General features: G+C 41.1%; 1 protein-coding gene across 1 annotated transcript; it reads right to left on the bottom strand.

The window, feature by feature from the left end:
* Positions 1–721: 721 nt before the first annotated feature.
* LOC134510992 (hyaluronidase-1-like) lies at positions 722–9574 on the bottom strand. Its single transcript, XM_063324257.1, has 3 exons — positions 8657–9574; positions 1866–1955; positions 722–1150 (listed from the first exon to the last, which is right to left on the bottom strand). The coding sequence occupies exons 1-3, from the start codon at positions 9572–9574 to the stop codon at positions 722–724; spliced, it is 1437 nt and encodes a 478-aa protein (XP_063180327.1).
* Positions 9575–21150: the final 11576 nt, after the last annotated feature.

The following is a 21150-nucleotide window of genomic DNA, read 5'->3' as shown; positions in this document are numbered from 1 at the left end:
TGGCTGGTACCATGGGAAAATGAACATTTGACCCATTGACTGGCAATTTCTGAGATTTTAGGTCAAAGAGTACCTTTGAAACTGATGGCACAAACTACCACTGGAAATACTGATACGTCTAGAAATAACGTGAATAAAATTAGGCCTTGAAATATGAATATGCATTTTTTTGAAGCGTGCACTGATGTATAACTCTATACCCTTCACATTGTCCCACAGAAGCGGTGGGATCAGTGAGCTGCAGTGGGTGTGGGTCTGAGCACAGTGCTGCTGCTCACGGAAAGTGTCATTTGACTTCAGCAAGAGCTGCAGTGAACAGTTTGGGATCCCTGGTCCACATGAAAACTCTCCTCATCACCATCTGTTAAATCATCCAGCCGCAAAACAAAGAGGCTCTGTGTCCTTTTTTAAGCTGCTACGTGGATGAATCCTTGTACAGGTTTATTCAACTTTACTCAAGGAAATCTTCCACTGTTGCAGGAGAAGCTTTATCTGTTGAATGTATGAGTAAAACATGAGTTAAGAGTAAAGGAGCTGGTAAAAAAGAGAGGGCTGCTTTCAAAATGTTTAATGTCTGAAGCAATCCCAGGAGTGGGAAACGAAGAAAACAGAATGAAACTATTTAATCAACAATGCCTTTTCCCTTCATAATAAAAACTTGCTAAGGAGCAGAAGTCATAGTGGCACCATTTCTTATTTCCTTGTGCTGCCTCAGAAGACTTTAGTGTGCAGTATAAAACAGAAGAAGCTGCATGGCTCCTAAGAGGAAGACATAAAACTTTTGTTTTCTTGATCTACTGAAGACAATGTGAACCCAGCGCTCCATTAGCCTTTGGTCAGGCAATTCACAAAATATTCCTGTCCAGCCCTGGTAACACTGGCACATGAATCTCTGCCTCATGGCTTCAATACTCTCCAGGCTGGGTTCACCAGTCACCTGGAACCTGGGGCCCCTCTCGGAGTGACGGGCTCGGATCTTAAAATTAGCAGGTGACAAATGGAGATAATCAGAAGAGTCACTGTTTTTGCGGATACATCTTCCATTCTTCTTACACAGGACTTTGCTACACAGCTTGGCTGCTGAGGTCACATTAATGACATAATGTCCTAAGGGTCCGTCAATGTACCTTTTCACAGTTGCACAGCTCTCCTGTAGATAATAAAAGACCATGACATGTTTATCGGTAGCTAGAATTACCTCCAAATTTCTTGTATCTAAGGAGATGCTAGTACAAAACTGTTCTTGGCTAAAGTAACCTGTTGAGATAAATCTTGCTGGATTTACCTACTGGAGTAATCTATTGGTTTAAGTGAGTTTACTTCCATAGGTAGGATTGGCAAAATATTAACTTTTACTATATTGTCTATTTGGGTGCCTGGTAGCAACATACAACATTAGACTATTTGTGTAAGCCTGAAGAACCTGGGAGGACTAGGCCTTTTCATGTGGTAACATTATTTTCCATTTCAACACTAGTGACCAGAGAAAATACACCCCCCCACCCCCGACTCCATTCCTGCTCTGTGGATCTGTACAAATCCCCATAGCTACAATGTAGAACACTGTAAAACAGGCTGTGCTCATATTTGTATGTTATTTCTTCAAAATGTGTCTTTCTTCTAACCTGGACTCATTATTCCGTGATGCTACAAATGACCTTCCCAAAGCAATGCACTCTGAAGCAATAGGACTTCTCAGCCTAAAGAAAGTATAGAACTAATGAGACCTGAAAGGAGTAATGAGACATCATCCTCAGTCGCTGGCTGATGACATCAATAAAGATAGATAGGTGCTACAGAGGGTGTGGTGGCAGAGAAGAGGTATTGACGTGATTCCTTAATACTAATTAACCGATATGACCCACCTTTGAGCTGGCGTATTGCATGCTGCCCCAGAGAACAACTCCAGCTGCTCCCAAAGCTGCACTTTCACCGATGGTATTGACCAGATCTGTCTGAAAAAGGCCAAAACCAGACATCAGGAACCAAAGATGCAAAAATATAAAAGGACTATGGTATAGGCATCACCTTTCTTTTTCCCCCAGGGAAAACATCGGTCCTGTGGTAAATTCTTCACAATAACATCACTATTTAGTTTAGAAAGCTCTTCTGTGTTTCTCCAAAGGTTTGCATTCGTGAGTGTGATTACTAAATAATGAAATCATTACAGTTTATTCGCAAGGGGTCCTCCAATCAAACTGGTGGAGTAAGAATCGAATGAGCTATTTTATCTACCAGTCTTTGAATGATTACCGTACCTACACAGGTACCATTTTTGGCACGTGAAGGTAAGTATGATGGCACATCATTGAATCACCCTTACAGTGTCTAATTGCAGTTGATAGGCTTCAGGCAGGTGCCTGACTTGTGCTGCTTTAGCCATGCCAATACAGTTACAGAGCTGCTCTTCCAGCTGCCATTCCAGCTCATCCAGCATGAATGCCATTGTTCCAGGAAACATATCTCTGAAAAATGATCCTCTCCCAGTGCTACGTAGTGACAAATGGGGGAAAAACCCCCACACATTTGCATACCGGTTTAACCATGTCCACTTTTAGAGCTGCACCAATAAGCAGTCAAGTTGTAGTGACAGCCGTAACACAGTTCTACCGGAGCATAGGCTGTGTGTGGAGCAGGGGTCACTGGTGCCTTGCCAACAACACGGCGACGTACCTTGCGAGTGTCTAAAGCCATTCCCTGATATCGTGGATATTGCGTCTGGAGAAATGCGAATAAATCTTGGAAAATATGGAGGAAAGACCTTCCACTCCCAAATTTCAAGGCATGATCTGTTACATCTAAAACCATTTCTCTCTACAATCATTGATTAGACAGTAATTCCTGATCAGTTTTCATAATGACATAATATTTCTTGATTTGATGAAGAAACAGCAAATTCCTTCAAAAAGTTAGTGATGGTTTTGATACAATCTTTTCACCTCTTTTTAGGAGAGAGCAATCCAAAATACCAGCTAAATTATCACAGTATAGTGGTGGCACCTTCGAATGCAAAAAGACAAAGTGGAAGAACCATATGATTATTGTTAATTACTACTAAATAATTTATTTCACTGTGTAAGCAGGCCTGTTGATTTGCAAATGCATACTTAAGGAGTCCCGATTCCTGAAACATTTATGGCCTGAGAGACAGAAAAGAAGGCACAAAAAATGCCTTGGGAAAGGGAGAACCTGCTGAAGACTTGAAGGCAGCTTCAGAGAAGCGAGAGCGAGCAGTGACTTTGAACCTGAACTAAAGGTGGGACAAAACAGTGCAGGAAAACTTGCAGAAGTCTAAAAGAGTAGAGCTTGCCTACTGGCTCTTACTGTAGGGTTCAGAGTGATAGAAAGTGTAACTGGTCTCCCCTGGAGTTCATGTTGCTGCTGATCATCTAAGTAGTCTTTTAGAGAATGTCATTATTCTTAAAAGTGTACAGTTCAGTGCTAGATTTATAAAAGCGTAGTGCTGTGGGCTGCAGGTGTTACCTCCATGTGGGAAACGGTGGGGTTTTTTTCCTTATGGGAATTAATCTATCTGTAAAAAAAAGAAGTACGTAAGAGAAAAAAATATCAAATGTTAAGAGAATGTGAAATACAGCCTGACCTCTTGGTAATGAGTGTTCCCAGGCTTTCCTCATCTGCAAAGCATTTTATGAAGATTTCCCATATACAAAGGATGGACTGTGATTCTACATTAAGCACATGATGGTTGAGTGATTTAGCACTAACACAGTTTAGATCTCATTAACAAATTAACGAAACCTTTTCAGACAGCCAAAATAAATAATCAATAGATATTTAGCATTGCTGGATGAACTAAGGCCTGAGAAAACTCTAAAATAAAGATTTCGTAAGTAATATGCTTTAGGAGTTAGGGTGACCAGAAGTCTGTAAATCCAGCCTTTTTTCCCTCATATTCTACATCTCTCTTTTGTTACTTTTAGAAATCATTTAGATTCAGCTCCACAAAGCGATTTCAGCACTTCATGTCTAATGCATACGGATATAAAATAATCAAAACTAAGAGCATGACCCTTAAAGTTCACCTAATGCCTCCGGGTGTGTGAAGTCCAATGGCACTGATAATGTCACAACTGAAGTTCCCGAGGCACCTACACTTCCACTTCCCCACACACCTCATACCACTACCTTGACAACACTGAGAAACTCAGCACTTCTCTCAGGCTAAGGCCAAAATCTGGCATTTGATTGGAAGTTGTATTCCCTAGAGATGCTTAAAGGACTCTTGCAGCACTTTCACAGGTGTTGGATGCTGGCAAAAACAGCAGCTCACTGCAAAAAAAAAAGTATGGGACTTCATTTAAACACTCCTTCCACCTTGCGTTTCCTCTTTTTGTATTCTTTAAAACAAAGGTCAAGTGCCGAGTCCTCCCCAAGGGGGAAAGAGAATTGGAAAGACACGGGCTGAATTTTTGTCTCTTCCCCCATGCTTAAAAGACACATCATCTCCAGCTAACCCTCCAGTGGGGGTTACCTTCACCATGAGGCTACAGACAGTGTTTAGAGGGTGCCATTTCTCTTTCTGTTGCCTTTTGATGCCATTTCTTTGCATCAATTCAATGAAGGTTCAAAGGAGAGCAAGAGAAACAAGTGGGAACCTGAATACAGTTTATGATGAATGCAGCTTAATAATTCGGTAACTTGCCTGCAAGGAAAGAAGTAAGGTTTCTGACTGTCATTTCTAGGCATAGTTACGTCGTTTACTGAATGACTGACTCATGTTCAGTACCTCGAAAGCCATCAGCACAGAAGGGCTCTTCCCTGAATAACCTATGAACAGGAGGTTTTACCCTCCCTTATTTGTGCTCTCTCGTACACTTGTTCTTTTAGGTCTGGTGATTCCCCACATCTTTCCTGCTATCTAACACAAGGTGCTGGATTCATCCCGAACAGGCTGGGAAGAGAAGTGAGCCAAGAGCTCCTGCGCCAGATTTGGGTGCTCTGACCACCGTACGGTTACACAGAGTGGGAGGCACCACCACCACCGTCCCCGACCACAGACAGGGTTCAAAAATAAAACCTTCAGCCCCCATTTGGGTATTTCGAGAAAAGGTAAGTGCCTCTCACAATGGCAAATTGGGAGCAGAGTTAGGGAGGTGCCTCCCTGAAGCCCTGAGTGAGGAACACAAGCTCCACCAGCAGCCTCAGACACGGCAGTCCTGGTTTTGGGAATGAACCCAGCACTGCTCCTCACGCGGCACAGCTTGGCATTAGTGGGGGCTCACTGGCACAGCTCTGCCACGGGAGTGTAAGAAGTACCTCATATGGAAGAAAGCATGCAAGACTAAGAAATTTTAGATATAATTTTAAATATGAGCATCTTGGCATTTGTCTAGGTGCCTATTTTATTCCTTGTATCAGACCCTCCTCCATTCGTGAGAGAGGCAGCTTTGTGGGTCAGCTGCCACTTGGGCCTCTGGTATTTCTTCAAGTGATAAACAAGTCAACAAAGCAGCTTCCCTGCTGATGCTCATCCTCGTTCAAGCTTTTGGGGGCAGTGTGCCACAACCAAAGATCCACGACATTATACCGGGCTGTCTCCAAGCAGACAGATGATTTGGCAGAGAGGAGGAGGCTCTAGTTCCTTTCAGTGCTTCTCCATATTTTGATTAGCCAGGTCACTGCATTAGACACTAAAAAAATAGGAGGCGAGCTAAGCTGTTTCAGTTTTGGAGCTTGAGAGGAAACTAGTTCTAGTTACATGTTGAGGAAAGAAAAAAAAGTACATATGTAATCTTTCCTTTACATTTTTGAGAGTCTTAGTTACAGACATGATTTTTCCGTATTCAGGAATGGTAGCGCAAGCCTGGCATGGTTGCAGGGAATGGTCTCTGTACATCTGGTCATCAGAGAAGACTGACTATCTGTACGTGAACAAGAAAATTGTTATCCATTTTTCATGATTTGTTAATTGTCATCCTGCTTTATTAATGACTTAGCCGTCTAGTCAGGAAGCACAGATGCTCCTGTGTAACTTCCCTCTCCCACACACTTAGCAGTGAATTGTCAAAGCAGATAGTTTCTAAACACCCTACAGATGGCAAACCGCTTATACGCATTTCTAGCAAATACAGAAACCTTTCGTAATGATTGGGATCCCAATTCAGAATTTGTAAATTGTTTCCAAGAAAAAAAGCAGGATGAATTTCTCAGATACCTTATGCACAACTCACCTGACTTCCAGGTGCAGTCAGGGTGAAGGGTAGAGCACATATAGCTACAGCATCCATTTGGAATTTGGGTCTTTCGTCTTTCTGAAGGTCTTCTAGACCTGTGTCTCTCCCTCAGTGACTCTGACTCAGGAGCATTCTTTCTATTTTCTTCCACTGTGATATTTACTGTATTTTTCCTACTGTGTACAGAAAGGCTTACACACAAGGCTTGAATATGCCAGCAGTTATTTCTGTCGGACCAGAATGTCACAGCTCTTGCACAGCTTGATGGAGCAGGGCGGCAGTTCTCCTAGACCAGTCCTTGTCTATTAGCCTGCTATTCCAATTTTTCTATGGCCATTTAGCCTGGATGTCATTGTACTACACTATCTCCTTTTCTTGTGACATTCATGCACATCGTTGCTGGAGTTCAGAGGTTTCATGCTTTGCTTTGTAGGTTTGTGAGCATCACTTAGGGACATGTCATGGGTCAAATGAGAAGCTCCAGTCTAGTCTAAAATCTGAACGCACAAACCCATATCTCAAATATCTTGGTGGCTTCAGGGCTATGAAGGAAAACAAGAACATTCTTTTCCTCATCATTCTTATTTAAAGTTTTCTTAAGTGCAACCCTGCAAGTTCCTGGCAGCTCCAAGCTGTTCGCACAGATGATGTGTATAGTCTGGAGACACGTCATGCCCTGTCCCCATGGCTGCCTGCAGAGCTGGGGACTGTCCTTGTTAGAAAATATGTAGTAGAGCATAACCCAAAGATGTTTCTCTGGCTATGCAGGGATCTTCCCTGGCTGCAGAGTTGTAAAATGATCTTTAAAGCATCCAAAAGTAAATGGCTATGTGCAATTGAAAAATAGGCCAGTGAGTTACAGAGTATAACTTAAGAAGAATATCACTCCAACTCACCACTGTACGTCTGAGAAAATAGCTTAAGGTAAAACTGTAACTTTATACCACCACAGATTTTGAACTCGTGCATAAATGGTAACAGCATGTTAGTTTTCATAGCTTTCGGGAACATTTGTGGTATTTTTATATCGATAAAGGGACTAATTTATATTATAAAAATGTATTATTACAGCCTGCATTTGAGGAATGCTCATTTATTTCACAGCGTGAATTCTTCAGTGAAGGTGTTCTGGGTGAAATCCTGCCTGTACCAACCCCAGTGGCTCCTCATCTTCAGTGGGACCCAGCCTTGCTTACTTGTCCATGATTTCTGAGCCAACTGGGACCTGTAGTTTCCATATCACACAGAAAACAGCTCCAAAAAGTCCCTGGTTGCTAAAAACGAGGCATACCGAATTCATGATTGCTTCTGTGTACCATTTGCTTCCTGGGGGCAGCCTGAAACACTTCCCAGGCTGTCGGGGCTCCACCACATCTCCCCAGCTCCAGCTCCAGGCTGGAGCCACGTGCAGCCTGTGGTTTGCTTTCTCTTTTTCTTGCCTCTTCCCTTGCCCTTTCTCTCCCTTTTGCTGTTCTGGTTTGAGTCAAGAATTTGTCTCTGGCAGCACCAGCAGGGAGCTCTCCTGCAGCCCTCCATAAAGCAAAGGGAGAGAGCACCCCCAGATGCCCTTAGCCACGGAGGGGTTGTTTCCATGAGCTCCCTGCCCCAGATTTCCTCCCCTCTCGTGGAGCTGATAGTGATCAAAGCAAAACTTTCGGCACTTGGGACAACTACAAGAGAAATGAATAAGCATCCGTGCCTCTCCATTATGTGCATAAACAAAGTCAGAGCCACAATCATCATTACGTATCCAGAAAATCTGGGATTTGTACGCGTATATTTTTACCATCAATGTTGTGGCCACTATATGTTTATTGCCCTTCACCATTGGTTGAAGGAACACTCCGTTACTCGAAAATTTGGTTTCTTTATTAAAAGGACTCCACAATGTTAGCACTAAGTGTTGGACCATGAAAATATTTGAAGGTGTTGTACTTCTGAAAAGCGAGGTGGCCAATCCTCATCATGCAGGACTTAGGAACTGCAGGCCAGACTAGTTTACTTGACTGGTTTATTTCTATACTGAATAAATTTACATTCAGATAAAGAAACAAAAAAGCCCTGAGGCTCTTTTCTCATGAAAGTTTATCTTTCCACTACACTAATTAGTTTTAAACTTCACGAAAATTTGTCAAGTTCATTTCACAAGCTGTCCTGAAGAATTAAAATACCAGAATGAATTACTTCCTTAAGGAAATTATTTCTTTGTACTTTCTTTCTAAATTACCCTCATTACAAATATACAATGTTATCCTACAGAAGCAGACCAAAACACCGCAGTGTTAACTCTTGAAAGGTGTAGAGTTCTGTACTGTGACTACAGTACTTCCTTTTAGAGAGGCTGCCTTAAATATGAAAAACAAATACATAAGTGCTTTTATACAAGGAAAAACTTCTAGAAAGTATCTTTTCTAAGAAGCTGCTTCTAATCTCTAAATTTCTAAAGAAGTCTGTCTGCTTACCTCTGTTAAAACATGAAAAGTATAGGCATAAAATGGTCTGGAGTAAACAAACACAGGCAAAACGTAGTCTTTTCTAGCAATTGAGGCAACACGTATTGCCTCCTTAACCCGGTAATGAACAAATTTTAGTGCATTTGGACTTGACTTCAGTATGTAATCCAGGTATATAGAAGGGTAAAGAGCAGTGCTTTCCTTCCACAGCCAAAGCAGGAGGTCGTTGCGGGAAGACTCAATGGCTGGGCATTTCCCCGTGTATGTTTGGGGGTGTTCTTTGTAATCATAATTGTAGCAGTCTGGGTAAAGATAGTAACCCCACAAACCGTTTGGTCTCATGTGCTCAGCCAGAAGGATAGTGTTGTTCATAAAACTCTTGCCAGCATTTTCAAATTCCTCTTTAGCCACTTTCCTAATTTTGTCCTCTGACCACTGAGGATGCCGTCTCCTAACCATCTCAAGAGATTTGTTTCTATAAATGCTTTTATTGCCCCAGTTCCTATCCCACTGGGGCCTCCAGTTTTCCCAGTCAATGACTGCAAGTCCCTGAAATTTCTTCATGGGTATGCAATAGTCAATGTCAGACTTTGCTTTATTAAGGTGTTTGATAAGACTTTCGTTCTGGGGCACCCCTCCATTGACAGGATCTCCGTTATCTGAGTAGTAGGGATAGTATCCCAAATGAGTGTGATAGAAGATTGTCACATTGGATCCGCTCAAAGTCTCATTGGTGTTGGATGCAATGTCAAAAACACTGAGATCCAGGTCCACCTTGTACCGCAGCCTGCACTGCTCGGTCGGCGCGTTCCAAACAACCATGAAAGGCTTGTGGAGAACCAGAGGGGCCCGTGCCGGCTTCGGCAGCTGAGCATCAACCATAGTAAGCAGCGCTGTCACTGCTAACCATTTGACCCAAACATCCATGGTTTATTTTTTTTTCTGGAAAATTGTTATGATGTGTCCTTGAAAACAAAAATGAGAGAAGACGTGTTACAAGGGCAGTAGCCACTCTGGAGTCAGAGAGGATGACAAAGAGCTGTCTTTTAGTTTGCTTATATCCAGTGCAAAAAAAAGAAAAGTGCAAAACTGTGATCTCGTAAAAATTAAGTCTAATTTCAAATGCTTTGAAAGACTTTTTAATAGACTTCACCATCCGGAAGTGTGTTCTGATGCTCAGCTTTTTTTTTTTTTTTGCTTTTCTTCTCACCCAGACACCTCCCACAGTTGATTCAGAGCTCTCCTTAACACTTACTTGCTCCCTAATGTCTACAAAAAATTAGCTTAAAACATACTATAAAAAAGAATGTGCTGCTCATTTGAAATTTCAGCTTCCAAGCCTGTTCTGCTACAGTCGGTCTGACCTGCCTAGAACATCACCACAGTGGGGCTTAGGCCTTCCTTACTATATGTATACGCTAATGGTCTCAATAGCAAAAATAATTTAAACAAAAGGCGGACACTTCTAACTCACACAGATTAATCAAGAGAACTCAGGAAGGCTGCAATTTTCATCATATCTGAAAAAAAAGTGTATTGTTATCTACCCCTGAGTTTAATTTTCATTTTCTAAATGAATAGATGTAAGAGTGACAATCAGTCTGCAGGCTGGAGGGGTGATACTATTCATAACTTAATGGTTTAAGCTACTTATTATAGTGAAAGTAAATTAAACATCAATATGTTAAAGAAAATCAATTACATTAAGTGGATCTGAACCATATGGAAAAGCATGCTGTATCTTTGAAAAAGGGACCTAGTCTGTAGAAGTGGGCGCTTACTGGTATTAATTTTTCATTTCAGGGCATGCTGTTTTCCCTGACAGTCACACCGGCTCGGGGACTACTAATACTCTGGGAGCTGCCAGAGCCGCAGGGCTGCCGGCACCCCGGGCACCCACTCTGCACTACGTACGAGCGCGCCTGTTGGAAAAGGATGCCAGGTTATTTTCCCTCCACTGATCCGCTGGAAGGAAGTCTTATGCATTCAACTGATATCTTTTTCTCTGTTTTCCTGCAGAGTCCTGCATAATCATCTAAGTAATGTCATAGGGTGGAAAAAAACCCAAACAAACGAAGAAAAGGCCACAAAAAATGCCTTTTTCCTTCCTGTTTTATACAAACTGCTGAATGCATCACAGTACTGTCCTCTCCTCCTTTGATGCAGCAAACTGACTTAGCACATTTGTAGGTGCTTTTTCATGACTTGGACTGGATTGCTTCGCGCTACCTGAAAACAGGCCCATAATATAAACAAAGATTTTCTCAAAAAGTGATAGCTCAGATGAAATGGGAGGACCACCAGGAGAGAAAGAAAAGACCTTTAGTGAATTTCTGTGTAAGAAAAGGTCTGGGAAAAGATCCCAGCTGCCTGTTCCCACAATCCGAATGCTGATATTGTTCAGCCTTGTGTTATTATGTACATATAATTAGATCATTTTGTCAGGTATTAATGACTAATACAGTACAGTTCTTGTCTAGACCTGACAGCCTTAGGCATTATAACATTGCAGACAATCAATCATAACAGAGATAGGCCAGGAAATAATAGTGAGGGATAATTCTATGTTATATTTTTAGTTCCTGGCCAATTCTTGTCCCTGTCCCTGGCAAAGCTTTAAATCACAGAATCACAGAATGGTTGAGGTTGGCAGGGACCTCTGGAGGCCATCTGGTCCAAACCCCTGCTCAAGCTGGATCACCTAGAGGTCACTCAGGACCATGTAAAAAACACTATGAGTGACAAAATGAAAATATTTATCTCAGGACACACTGAACAATTCTTGAGGGTCTTTTAACTGGATTTACCAAATCTTCATTGAAGTTGTGAAGAAGCCTGGACACCTTGCTCAACTGTAGATATGTAGATGTCTGCGCCTGCAAGCTGCATCCCACAAAAAAGGGCAGGCATCTGTCTAATCCTGTTCAAGCTGTTTAGAAGTTAGGGGTCTGGTCAAGGACAGTCATTCAGGGTCCTTCAGTGAATACTGGGCACTTCCCAAAGCTATGATAAATTCCTTATTTAAAGCCATATGGAATTAGTCACCCAGCTGTTTCTGTTAACCTAGAAAAAGAGGTGATAAGTGCCTCGATATCTTGCCTACCTTTCAGGTGGGTAAACATCTCACTGCCAAACATCTCACTTTTCCTGCTGCTTTCTATTACGCACAGAAGACATTCCGACAGACACAATTCTTTAAAGAGGAGATAATTCAAAGAAGTGTCCTTTGAAAAAGTTCCAATCCAGTTGCATCAATCTGCAATTAATTCTGATGTTATTTGCACATGGGAATTTAACTACAGATGCTTACTTTTTCTTTAAAAGGCCATCTGAAGCCAAGTGAAACAAGTTTTCAAAGAAACAGGTAAGCCTATAGTTCTGAAGGAGGGGAAAAGAAAGTATCTGTTGTTTCACAAATGCACAAAATAACCTCTAAACAAGAACAAACCATCTTTTATTACAATTTCCTCTGCTATACCTTTGGACTATGGCCTTTTTAGTCTCATGCATGGACACTAATTGGACTGCTTTAATCCCAGTTTTTTTAATGAGCATAGACACTAACGATTCCTCCTTGAAGCTCATTATAAATCTTGGTTCAAATTCTCCTGTTTTTCTGATTCAGTGTCATATTATCATGGTTAATTTAACTTCCCAAAGATGCACATAGCTTTCTGAGGCACTACAGTGTTTTTTTCAGAGCAGAATCTGTTTTCAGTGTTTCTGCTCTATATTCTAAAAACAAAAATGAATTCTTCATAAGTGAAAGAAGCGAGGCCTGATCACAAATCCATTGAAGTTGATGAGTTATATTTATTGTAGTCAGGAAACTTTGGATCGTGCCGTCACTGCACAAAATAACACGTAGTTTTCTATGTGCATCAGCTTCTGCTATACAGTTTAGGATGGAGAGGGCTATGGCTGTATTTCAATATATCCTTTGAAAAGCGTGGTGAAATCTGCCAGTTCTTGAATAGAAAAAGCGAGTTCATTTCCACATATTCCTTTCATCATTTTTTGCAAAAAGAAACAAAAGAATCCACTTGCTTTTCCCAAGCAAATGGTGTTAACTTAGTCTGATCTTTATTTCCACTGTGTTTATTGGTCAGAATTACACTCTATTTCCATTCCAAACCAGTTGATAACAGCTGAACTAGACAACTTAATTGCACACTTTGATTACAAAATAAACAGCTTAAAATTTGTAAAAATATAGACTCTCACCCTAAAGAAACCCATTTGCACACCACGTGTTCCAATACAGCCCAATGGTGTTCTCTAGACGGCCAGTTCTGCTTCTCTGCTGGTTTTTATTGATTTTCCCGGTGTTCTTTGCACCGTAACACATGATGTTACAGCTGGCACTTCAGGTTATGATTCATATGTTGGTCATATAGTAGCCAGTGCAACTTCATAATAGCCAGCAAATGCATCCTCTCCTTTTTATATTCATCCCTATGCTGACTTTGCACTGACTTTCAAGGAAGTATAACCTATACATTTAGCTATACCATTCCGCTTTCATATTCTGCTGAGTTTAATTGCTCTTGATGCCCAAGATTTATAACCTCTTCTGGATAAACAGCTCATTTGCATGGACACATTCACTATCCAGATTTATCTTTCAAGAGTGGGACATTTTAGGTGTTTTGACAACCTATGCAGTTTAATGTCAATGGGTGACAAGATAAGAAGAATCGTTCTTCAATCAAATAAGCTTTTAATAAAACTTAAAAATATTTCACTGTATACTTTGGTTAACAGTTGATGTTCTGGAGACTTCATTTCATTATCATTCTTTACCTGTCAGTTGAGAAATTTACAGGATATCTATGTCATTTTTGTACCCATTTTGAAGAAATCTGTGTAATTTCTTCAGAGCTATAATGGCAAAGTATGACATAAGGGGAAAGAGATTTTAAGCAGAAGTGGCAGTGAAGCAGAGAGAGTATGTAGATTTAGACCTAATTTCAAGTAGGATTAAAAATGATGGCTTGGTTGACATTTCAGTCATTCTGAAATCTCATAAAGATGTTCTTAAAAAACTAAATCACATCACAATTGTAACACCTGGAAGCCCGTATCCTCTGACTAAGTTGGGCTTATCTCACTCCTATAGTTCAGACAGGGAAGGGAAAAATTCACTCTCCGTTTGTTGAAATATATGCAATGTCACGCGCAGTAGGAAAGTAAGAACATGTGGTTATAGACATGCAGTTTTACCTGTGAAGTAGGAGTTAGGCTGCACATCATTCATGGAACTCCATAATTATTTCAGAATTCAGAAACGCACTTTGAAAAAAAATAGTAATCTGGAGTTCCTACAGTAACAGCCACTTCAGATTCCCTCATTAACCAGGATCTGACTGACATAATTTAAAATCCAGAATAGCAAAGAGGTACAGTTAAATCATAGAGGAAAGGCGATTTTTCCAACAGAAGAGAGTCATGCTTTGTGGCCTCAACTAGATTTACAACACTTTACCAAGCTTGCTTCAGCCTCTCGCATGCAACACTCCTGTCTTGCAACTGCTGAATGTAGTGCTCTACATTCTTTCATTGTAAACACACATTCATTTTAACTAGTAGTTCTCATATCAGTTGGGAAGCATTTTGCTTGGAAAAGAAATTAAATATGATGGCACTTAAAAAGGAAATTAACGTAACTGGATTGTTTGCATTCCCCCGAGGAATGTGCAAAATTGGCAGCTGAAAGAAACGTCCTTTTTTGAACATAGGCTGACCACATTTAGGGTAGAAATTATCATTGTGGCTGAGAAATATGGATGTTTCAACTGTATTTAAACATTTATCCACCATGCAATCACATTTAAAAGTACCTTGCAAATAACTTGAAAAATCTTGTGCATCGATCCATTATTCTCCATGAGGTATGATTTATGTGCACACAGTATGCAGTTACAAGATACCATGCGTTTATCTACACACGTATATATATTTCTTTGCGTTCTTAGCAAACAAGGGAAAGACCAAATTTGTCCATCCTCTCTCTGTCTTGCTCCCTCTCTGCTGTTATTCTTCTGCTTCAAAGTCATGTAAAAAGTCTTGCTTTTCCTGGTTTTGGTGAAAAATGGCTTGCATTGGTAAGAGGGACACAGACTGCCCATTTATCCTGAATATTTCTATGGTCCTAAAATGTAAAACTGCATTAGATGATAGAGATTAAGTATTCACTGTATCCTCACAACTACCAGTTTTCAGTCTCTTGACTCACATGTCTTCCTAATTCTCCAGCTATACTTCTCAGAGTAGATGCCAAGTTAAAAGGGGAACAGAAGAGTAACACTAAACTGTTTGCATTCTTCCTTACAGATCAATAAAGTATAAAAACGGACATACGATTGACTTTTTCCTTTGCAATTCATATTACAGTTCACTTCTAATAGTTGAACAGAGATACCAAGTTGCAAGGCACGAAGTAGCATGCCTTTATTTTTGTGCAAAATCTGTGAAAAGAAAATCAGAGATGGGGATTCAGGCCTATGTTACCACGGCTGACATTTTTGTAAACTGTGGATTATTCACTGTAAAGCAAGTGGAAAATGCCAGAGGACATTCTTGTGTGCATATCACAGTTTTACAGTAAGTCATATTTGGGCCAGAGATCTGCTTAGGCATTTCCTGTTTAGCTTTATTGTTTCTGCTATGTGCAGCTCGTGTCATGCCTTAAATTGAGCGAAAAGACTGCAAGGAAGCATGGGAATGAAAGAAAAAAGAATTAGTATCGAAAAGATATTCTTCCCATGGAAGCCATAATTCTTCTCTTCTGTTAAAAATAAACATTTTAGTACTTCATGTGTCCTGCTCTATCCTGGTCTACCTGTACGTCTTTGTCAGGTAGCCATTAGAGGCCAGACTCTCGCATCTTTACACACCTTGTTTCCTACGCCAAGTCATCGCATTAGTACCAGCAAGACAGAGGGCTACTCGGTGCTAGAAGTGACGATGCCATTTCACGCCTGCCTTGCCCGTAGGACTGGTTTCATAGAGGTACAAATCCCTCCTTAAACTACTTCCACCCCGGTATAAACCTCAGTAAAGCCAGGAGACTCGCAACTTTTCATTTCCAGTTTGACTTTTCATTTGCAGAATGACAGACCTTGTAGCTGTGTTTAAAAGTGAGAAATGATGGCGCAGGTTAGCGAAGGGCAGAAAGGTTGGGCTATCCCAGCTCCCTGGTACCAACGCCAGACCCTCAGTGTAGCCTGCAGCCAACTGCACCCATTCCGCTAGGCTTTGCCATCAAAAGTGCTCTTTTGCCCATGAAATTAAGACTTGGGCCCTGGGGTGAGCTTCTCCTTGCTTCGTGCTCACACACAAGCAGGGACACGCGCGTGGAGACTTCCCCGGCCGGGTATTTCCATCTGTCGTGGTTTAGCCTCAGATGGCAACAAAGAACCACGTGCCGCTCGCACGTGCCTTCCTAATACAGGAAGGATCGTAAGAAAAGGCAAGACTCTTGGGTTGGGACAAAGGCAGTTTAACAGAACAGCAAAGGGAACAGGCAAACAACAACAATAACAACACGGATAGGGGAATATACAAACGCGATTATGGAACCACCGCTCCCCGCCGCTCCGCTCGCCGACCGGCCAGACCCGGGAGGCCCCAGCCCGCTTTTAAGCAGCAACTTCCTGCCCCCTCCCCCGGCAGCTCAGGGTGGGCGTGGCTCACATGGCATGGAATACCAGGGAAAATTAACCCTATCCCCACCGGAACCAGGACACCATCCCTCCTGGCTCATCTACCTCACTGCCCCACAGCCTTTAGCACAGGGACCTCAAATATTTTTCAAATATTATTTCTTAACTTCCTGCTGGATGGAAAAACATTCCCTGTTGGGATACTGGAACTTTTCAGTCATTTACTAGCAAATCAGTGACAGGGAGAAAATTAAGATACAGGTCACGGTTCCCGGTACTGTTTTAGTTAAAAGACTGTCCTGTCATTTTGAATCACTTCAGATTATTGGTGACACTTTGAATACCAGGGAAAGACAAAGTAATATGGTTTAATTCTGTCTGTGCGGTAGAGGGAGATTAAAAAAATATGTGCCACAAACAATTTTTCAATTGCTGTAAAGTAAAAGAAGTATTTTTTGAGTGGATGAAACTATATAAAATATAAAGTATTATACCATTTTACATACCTAATACGTGAATTTAGATTGCATCTAATATATGAAGCACTGATCTAATTTTTTTATGGAAAAGCTTGATGTATTGTTATTTTCAATTCCATTCTGTCTGTTTCTATTACATTATAAAACAGAGACAAACATATTTTAGAAAAAATACTTTTCCTATTTAAAGTTGTAAAGTTTATGTTAAAGGCATAAACATTTATATGCAACTATAATATCTATTTCTTCTTCATACACAAAGAATAAAGGGGAAAAAATAAATTGTATTTTTTTGCCTTCTTAAAGGAGCCATATTGATTGTCAGAGCTCTTAAAGCCTTAATTCCCCAAATAATTAAGACTAATGTCCTCAGCAACGTTTAGTACACTGTTCTTCTGGCTCTGGCCCTTGATGGGGGAAAATAGAAGTGCCTACCAACAGTATTCTGAAAAGAAGTTCTTACTGTTTTATAGATTTTCCTTTCAGTTTATTACAAGATACTTTTAAATGAAGATCACAAACATTAATTGGCACTAACAGAATACATCCTTCCTTCTAGCACGTAATTTTAATAGCTTATAAGAATGTATGAATGAGTAATACTGTACAATAAATAATACAGGAGTTTACATTGTTGTGAAGCATTTAAAATTGTTTAGCTTCTTTCACACCATCTGCTTAATTCACACATTCATTTTCTGAAAGGTTTATTGGTATTAGAGGCACTTATAAAAGAGAAAATTAAGTTGAATTGATAACACGGAGAATTCCTACAATCAGGCCTTGGCTTATTCCTGAGAAAATGCTGTAAGCTAAATTAACTTCAGCTCTCTCAAAGATAAATTCTGCTTTCAGATGGTGTAATTCAAGAAAATTCAATTGAAATTAATTGAGGGGTGTAAATCTGGAAATATTCCAGTTGAACTAATGGAGTTATTAAGCATTTATAATCTTGTGAGAGGAAAAATGTGTCCTTTAGTCAGCTAAAAAAACTAATATGTTGGCAAATGCTTAAAACAGTTGTGTATTTCCACTGTAAATCTCTGCTTGCAGTAAATAATTCCTATTCTTTGGATAACACAAAAGGAAATATTACACTTTGCCGAACAGAAACTCAGGACAATTTGGAAAATATGCATACAGCATTTGAGGTGAAATTAACTTCAGACTTTATTTGCATGCCAATACACAGATTGTCTGCAACGTACATTGTCTCAAATAAATGAATTATAAATATCTCTAGCTCTACGAATGCCCAGCACAATATATGAACACAAATCATTAATAAAGAGAACTCACTGTCAAACAACTAACTGCATCCCCTTTTGGGCTCCTCTTGAGATTATTTTAAAACACACTGTTTGTAGGTGATGGGCTGCCTTACTGTGAGTTGTCTTGAAACGATTACCCTGAAAGTTTTCCTTCTAATGAAAGAAGTATTCTTTTATTTTTCATATCGGATCAAATACATGACCAACATATGATCAGCTGCTTTCTAGGTGAGTAGTGTTGCATGCACAGCCCAGTGCATTTAAGTATTGAATTAATTAATCAAATACCGAAATACCTTTAACATCAAAACATTGCTTTTGTTTTTCAAATGTGAATTTTATTCACAGTGTTTCAAGGTCAACTTTCTAATTTAAAATTGCTGGGTGTAAAGCACCAAATGGCTATTTGACAGAAAAAAAAAAGAAATAAAATATAGTCCAGAACTGACACGCTACAGAAAATAACACCGAAAGCCTTCCTAACTGGTAGACTATAAGCAGAAGTGAAAACTTTGTCTTTACTGATTATTAATTGAGTAAATAACATGGCACTTACCTCTATAAAATCAGTGAACAGCAGAAAACTTTGGCGGAACAATTTACAACAGCTAATGTGTTTGTCCCAGGAATGTGCTCTTCCTAATGAGTGGGCTTTTAACTAATGAGAAACTGAGGGCATCTGAAGATAAGGGCAGAATTTTACCCAAACACTCGTCAGGTCATTGGAAAATAAGTAAATAAATTTATTTAAAAGTTAGCCGTATTACTTGTAAGCAGCTTGGCTCTTGCTGTAATAATTTTATATTGCCTACTTTTATGGCCTGATAAGGGAATGACCAGACTGGTGTTTGAGAAGAATTAAGTTGTGTTTTGAGAGTTACAGGCTCTGGACTCAGCAGTGACAGGCATTAACAGCAGGGACAGCTTGGTCACTGTGGCGCAGGGAGGAGCAGGGATGCTCGCAAAACTGAGCAAACAAAATAGTTCAGGAAGAGCTATTTTAAAGAACTGGCCGGATGGTGGGGCCCAAAGGGTTGTGTTGAATGGAGTTAAATCCAGTTGGCGGTCGGTCACAAGTGGTGTTCCCCGGGGCTCAATATTGGGGCCAGTTCTGTTTAATATCTTTATCAATGATCTGGACGAGGGGATAAAGTGCACCCTCAGTGAGTTTGCAGGTGACACCAAGTTGGGCAGCAGTGTTGATCTGCTTGAGGGTAGGAAGGCTCTACAGAGGGATCTGGACAGGCTGGATCGATGGTCTTAGGCCAATGGTATGAAGTTCAACAAGGCCAAGTGCCGGGTCCTGCACCTGGATCACAACAACCCCATGCAGCGCTACAGGCTTGGGGAAGTGTGGCTGGAGAGCTGCCTGGCAGAAAAGGACCTGGGAGTGTTGGTTGACAGCCAGCTGAATATGAGCCAGCAGTGTGCCCAGGTGGCCAAGAAAGCCAATAGCATCCTGGCTTGTATCAGAAATGGTGTGGCCAGCAGGACTAGGGAAGTGATCACCCCCTGTACTCAGCACTGGTGAAGCTACACCTCAAATACTGTGTTCAGTTTTGGGGCCCTCACTACAAGAAAGACATTGAGGTGCTGGAGCAGATCCAAAGAAGAGAAACAAAAGTGGTGAAGGGTCTAGAGCACAAGTCCTGTGAGGAGTGGCTGAGGGAACTGGGGTTGTTTAGCCTGAAGAAAAGGAGGCTGAGGGGAGACCTTATCACTCTCTACAACTACCTGAAAGGAGGTTGTAGCGAGGTGGGGGTCAGTCTCTTCTCCCAAGTAACAAGCGACAGGACAAGAGGAAATGGCCTCAAGTTGCACCAGGGGAGGTTTAGATTGGATATTAGGAAAAATTTCTTCACGGAAAGGTTGTGAAGCATTGTAACAGGCTACCCAGGGAAGTGGTTGAGTCACCATCCCTGGGGGTATTTAAAAGACTTGCAGATGTCCTAGAGACATCTACCTGGTTTAGTGGTGAGCTTGGTAATATTAGGTTTATGGTTGCACTTGATGATCTTAAGGGTCATTTCCAAACTAAGTGGTTCTGTGATTCTATGATTTGGGCATAAAGCTCCCTAAAACTTAACCCGAACTGCTCAGTCTTTGCTATTCCCTGAACATGACACCCACAAGTGGAACCCGGGGACTGACAGTTCTTGATCCTGGCTGAGCACCGTGAGATGGTGTGAGTGACCAAAGCAGGGCAGGAGCAATATCACAGCACCCTTGTGTGCTCCTCAAAGAGGCTGTTAAAATTGTTCAGCATGACTACAGCTTAAATAGCTACATCTTACCTCAACAATCAGTCAAAACCCCATCAAATGTATAGGGATGGATAGAAGGAATCCCTTCTGTATACATACAGAAGTATGATGGTTAAGGGCATGCGTGTACCATAGCAGTGCAGAGAAGGAGGTCAGAAACATCCCTATCCCCATGTGGGAACTGCAAAGTGCAAAAGAAGGAAACCCTGAATTTCCTCATCTTGTCAAGCCATGACTCTTGCCATTTAAGTATTAAATTTTAAATAAATACAGGAAAAAAGTCCAGAGAATTATTGGAACAACTACAGACATTTTTGTTGTTGCTGTTGCCACATTTGTCTCTGAATCTGCACAGCTGTCTGAATTAAATAGGAAACGAGTAGCTCCCTGAGCCCTGGAAATAATAAAGGCAAGTTTCCTATGGGCCTGTGTCTCATCCTTGAGTGAGCTCCAACCTAAGGTTTCCCAAGGCTGAGGCATGTACAGAAGACCTCTCCCGCGCTGGTTCTCCGGCTTGCAGCATGACTCCCTTCTTTTCTTGCCTTTTACTCAGCAGGTTGTTCCCATCAATGGGTAGAGATGAGATGGTCTCTGAGACCTGAGCCCCTCCCGAGTGTCTGGCTGATGTTTGGTGTCGGGGAAGGACATGCAATTACAGAGACAGATAGACAGACAGACAGACAGACAGACTTGTGCCCATATCTACATGCTCTGTGAGGGCTTTAGCATCCCTTCTACAATGGGAAAGGATGAAATAATTTCTCATTACTAACTGTTGCCCAACACCTTCAGTAGATATGCTAGAGGGTGCATCTATCGGCTGTC

This window comes from Chroicocephalus ridibundus, chromosome 1, assembly GCF_963924245.1.
Source record: "Chroicocephalus ridibundus chromosome 1, bChrRid1.1, whole genome shotgun sequence".
Taxonomy (NCBI): Eukaryota; Metazoa; Chordata; class Aves; order Charadriiformes; family Laridae; genus Chroicocephalus; species Chroicocephalus ridibundus.
The sequence above is the reverse complement of the archived record's forward strand: the minus strand, read 5'-3'. Positions and strand labels throughout refer to the sequence as shown.

Excerpts from the sequence above, each read along its gene's own strand:
- LOC134510992 (XM_063324257.1), bottom strand. The coding sequence starts at position 9,574 with ATGGATGTTTGGGTCAAATGGTTAGCAGTGACAGCGCTGCTTACTATG. Across the intron at positions 1,956-8,656 it reads CTTTTCATGTTTTAACAGAG|ACAGATCTGGTCAATACCAT; the intron begins GTAAGCAGACAG and ends GGCCTTTTTCAG. Across the intron at positions 1,151-1,865 it reads TGCAATACGCCAGCTCAAAG|GAGAGCTGTGCAACTGTGAA; the intron begins GTGGGTCATATC and ends TATTATCTACAG.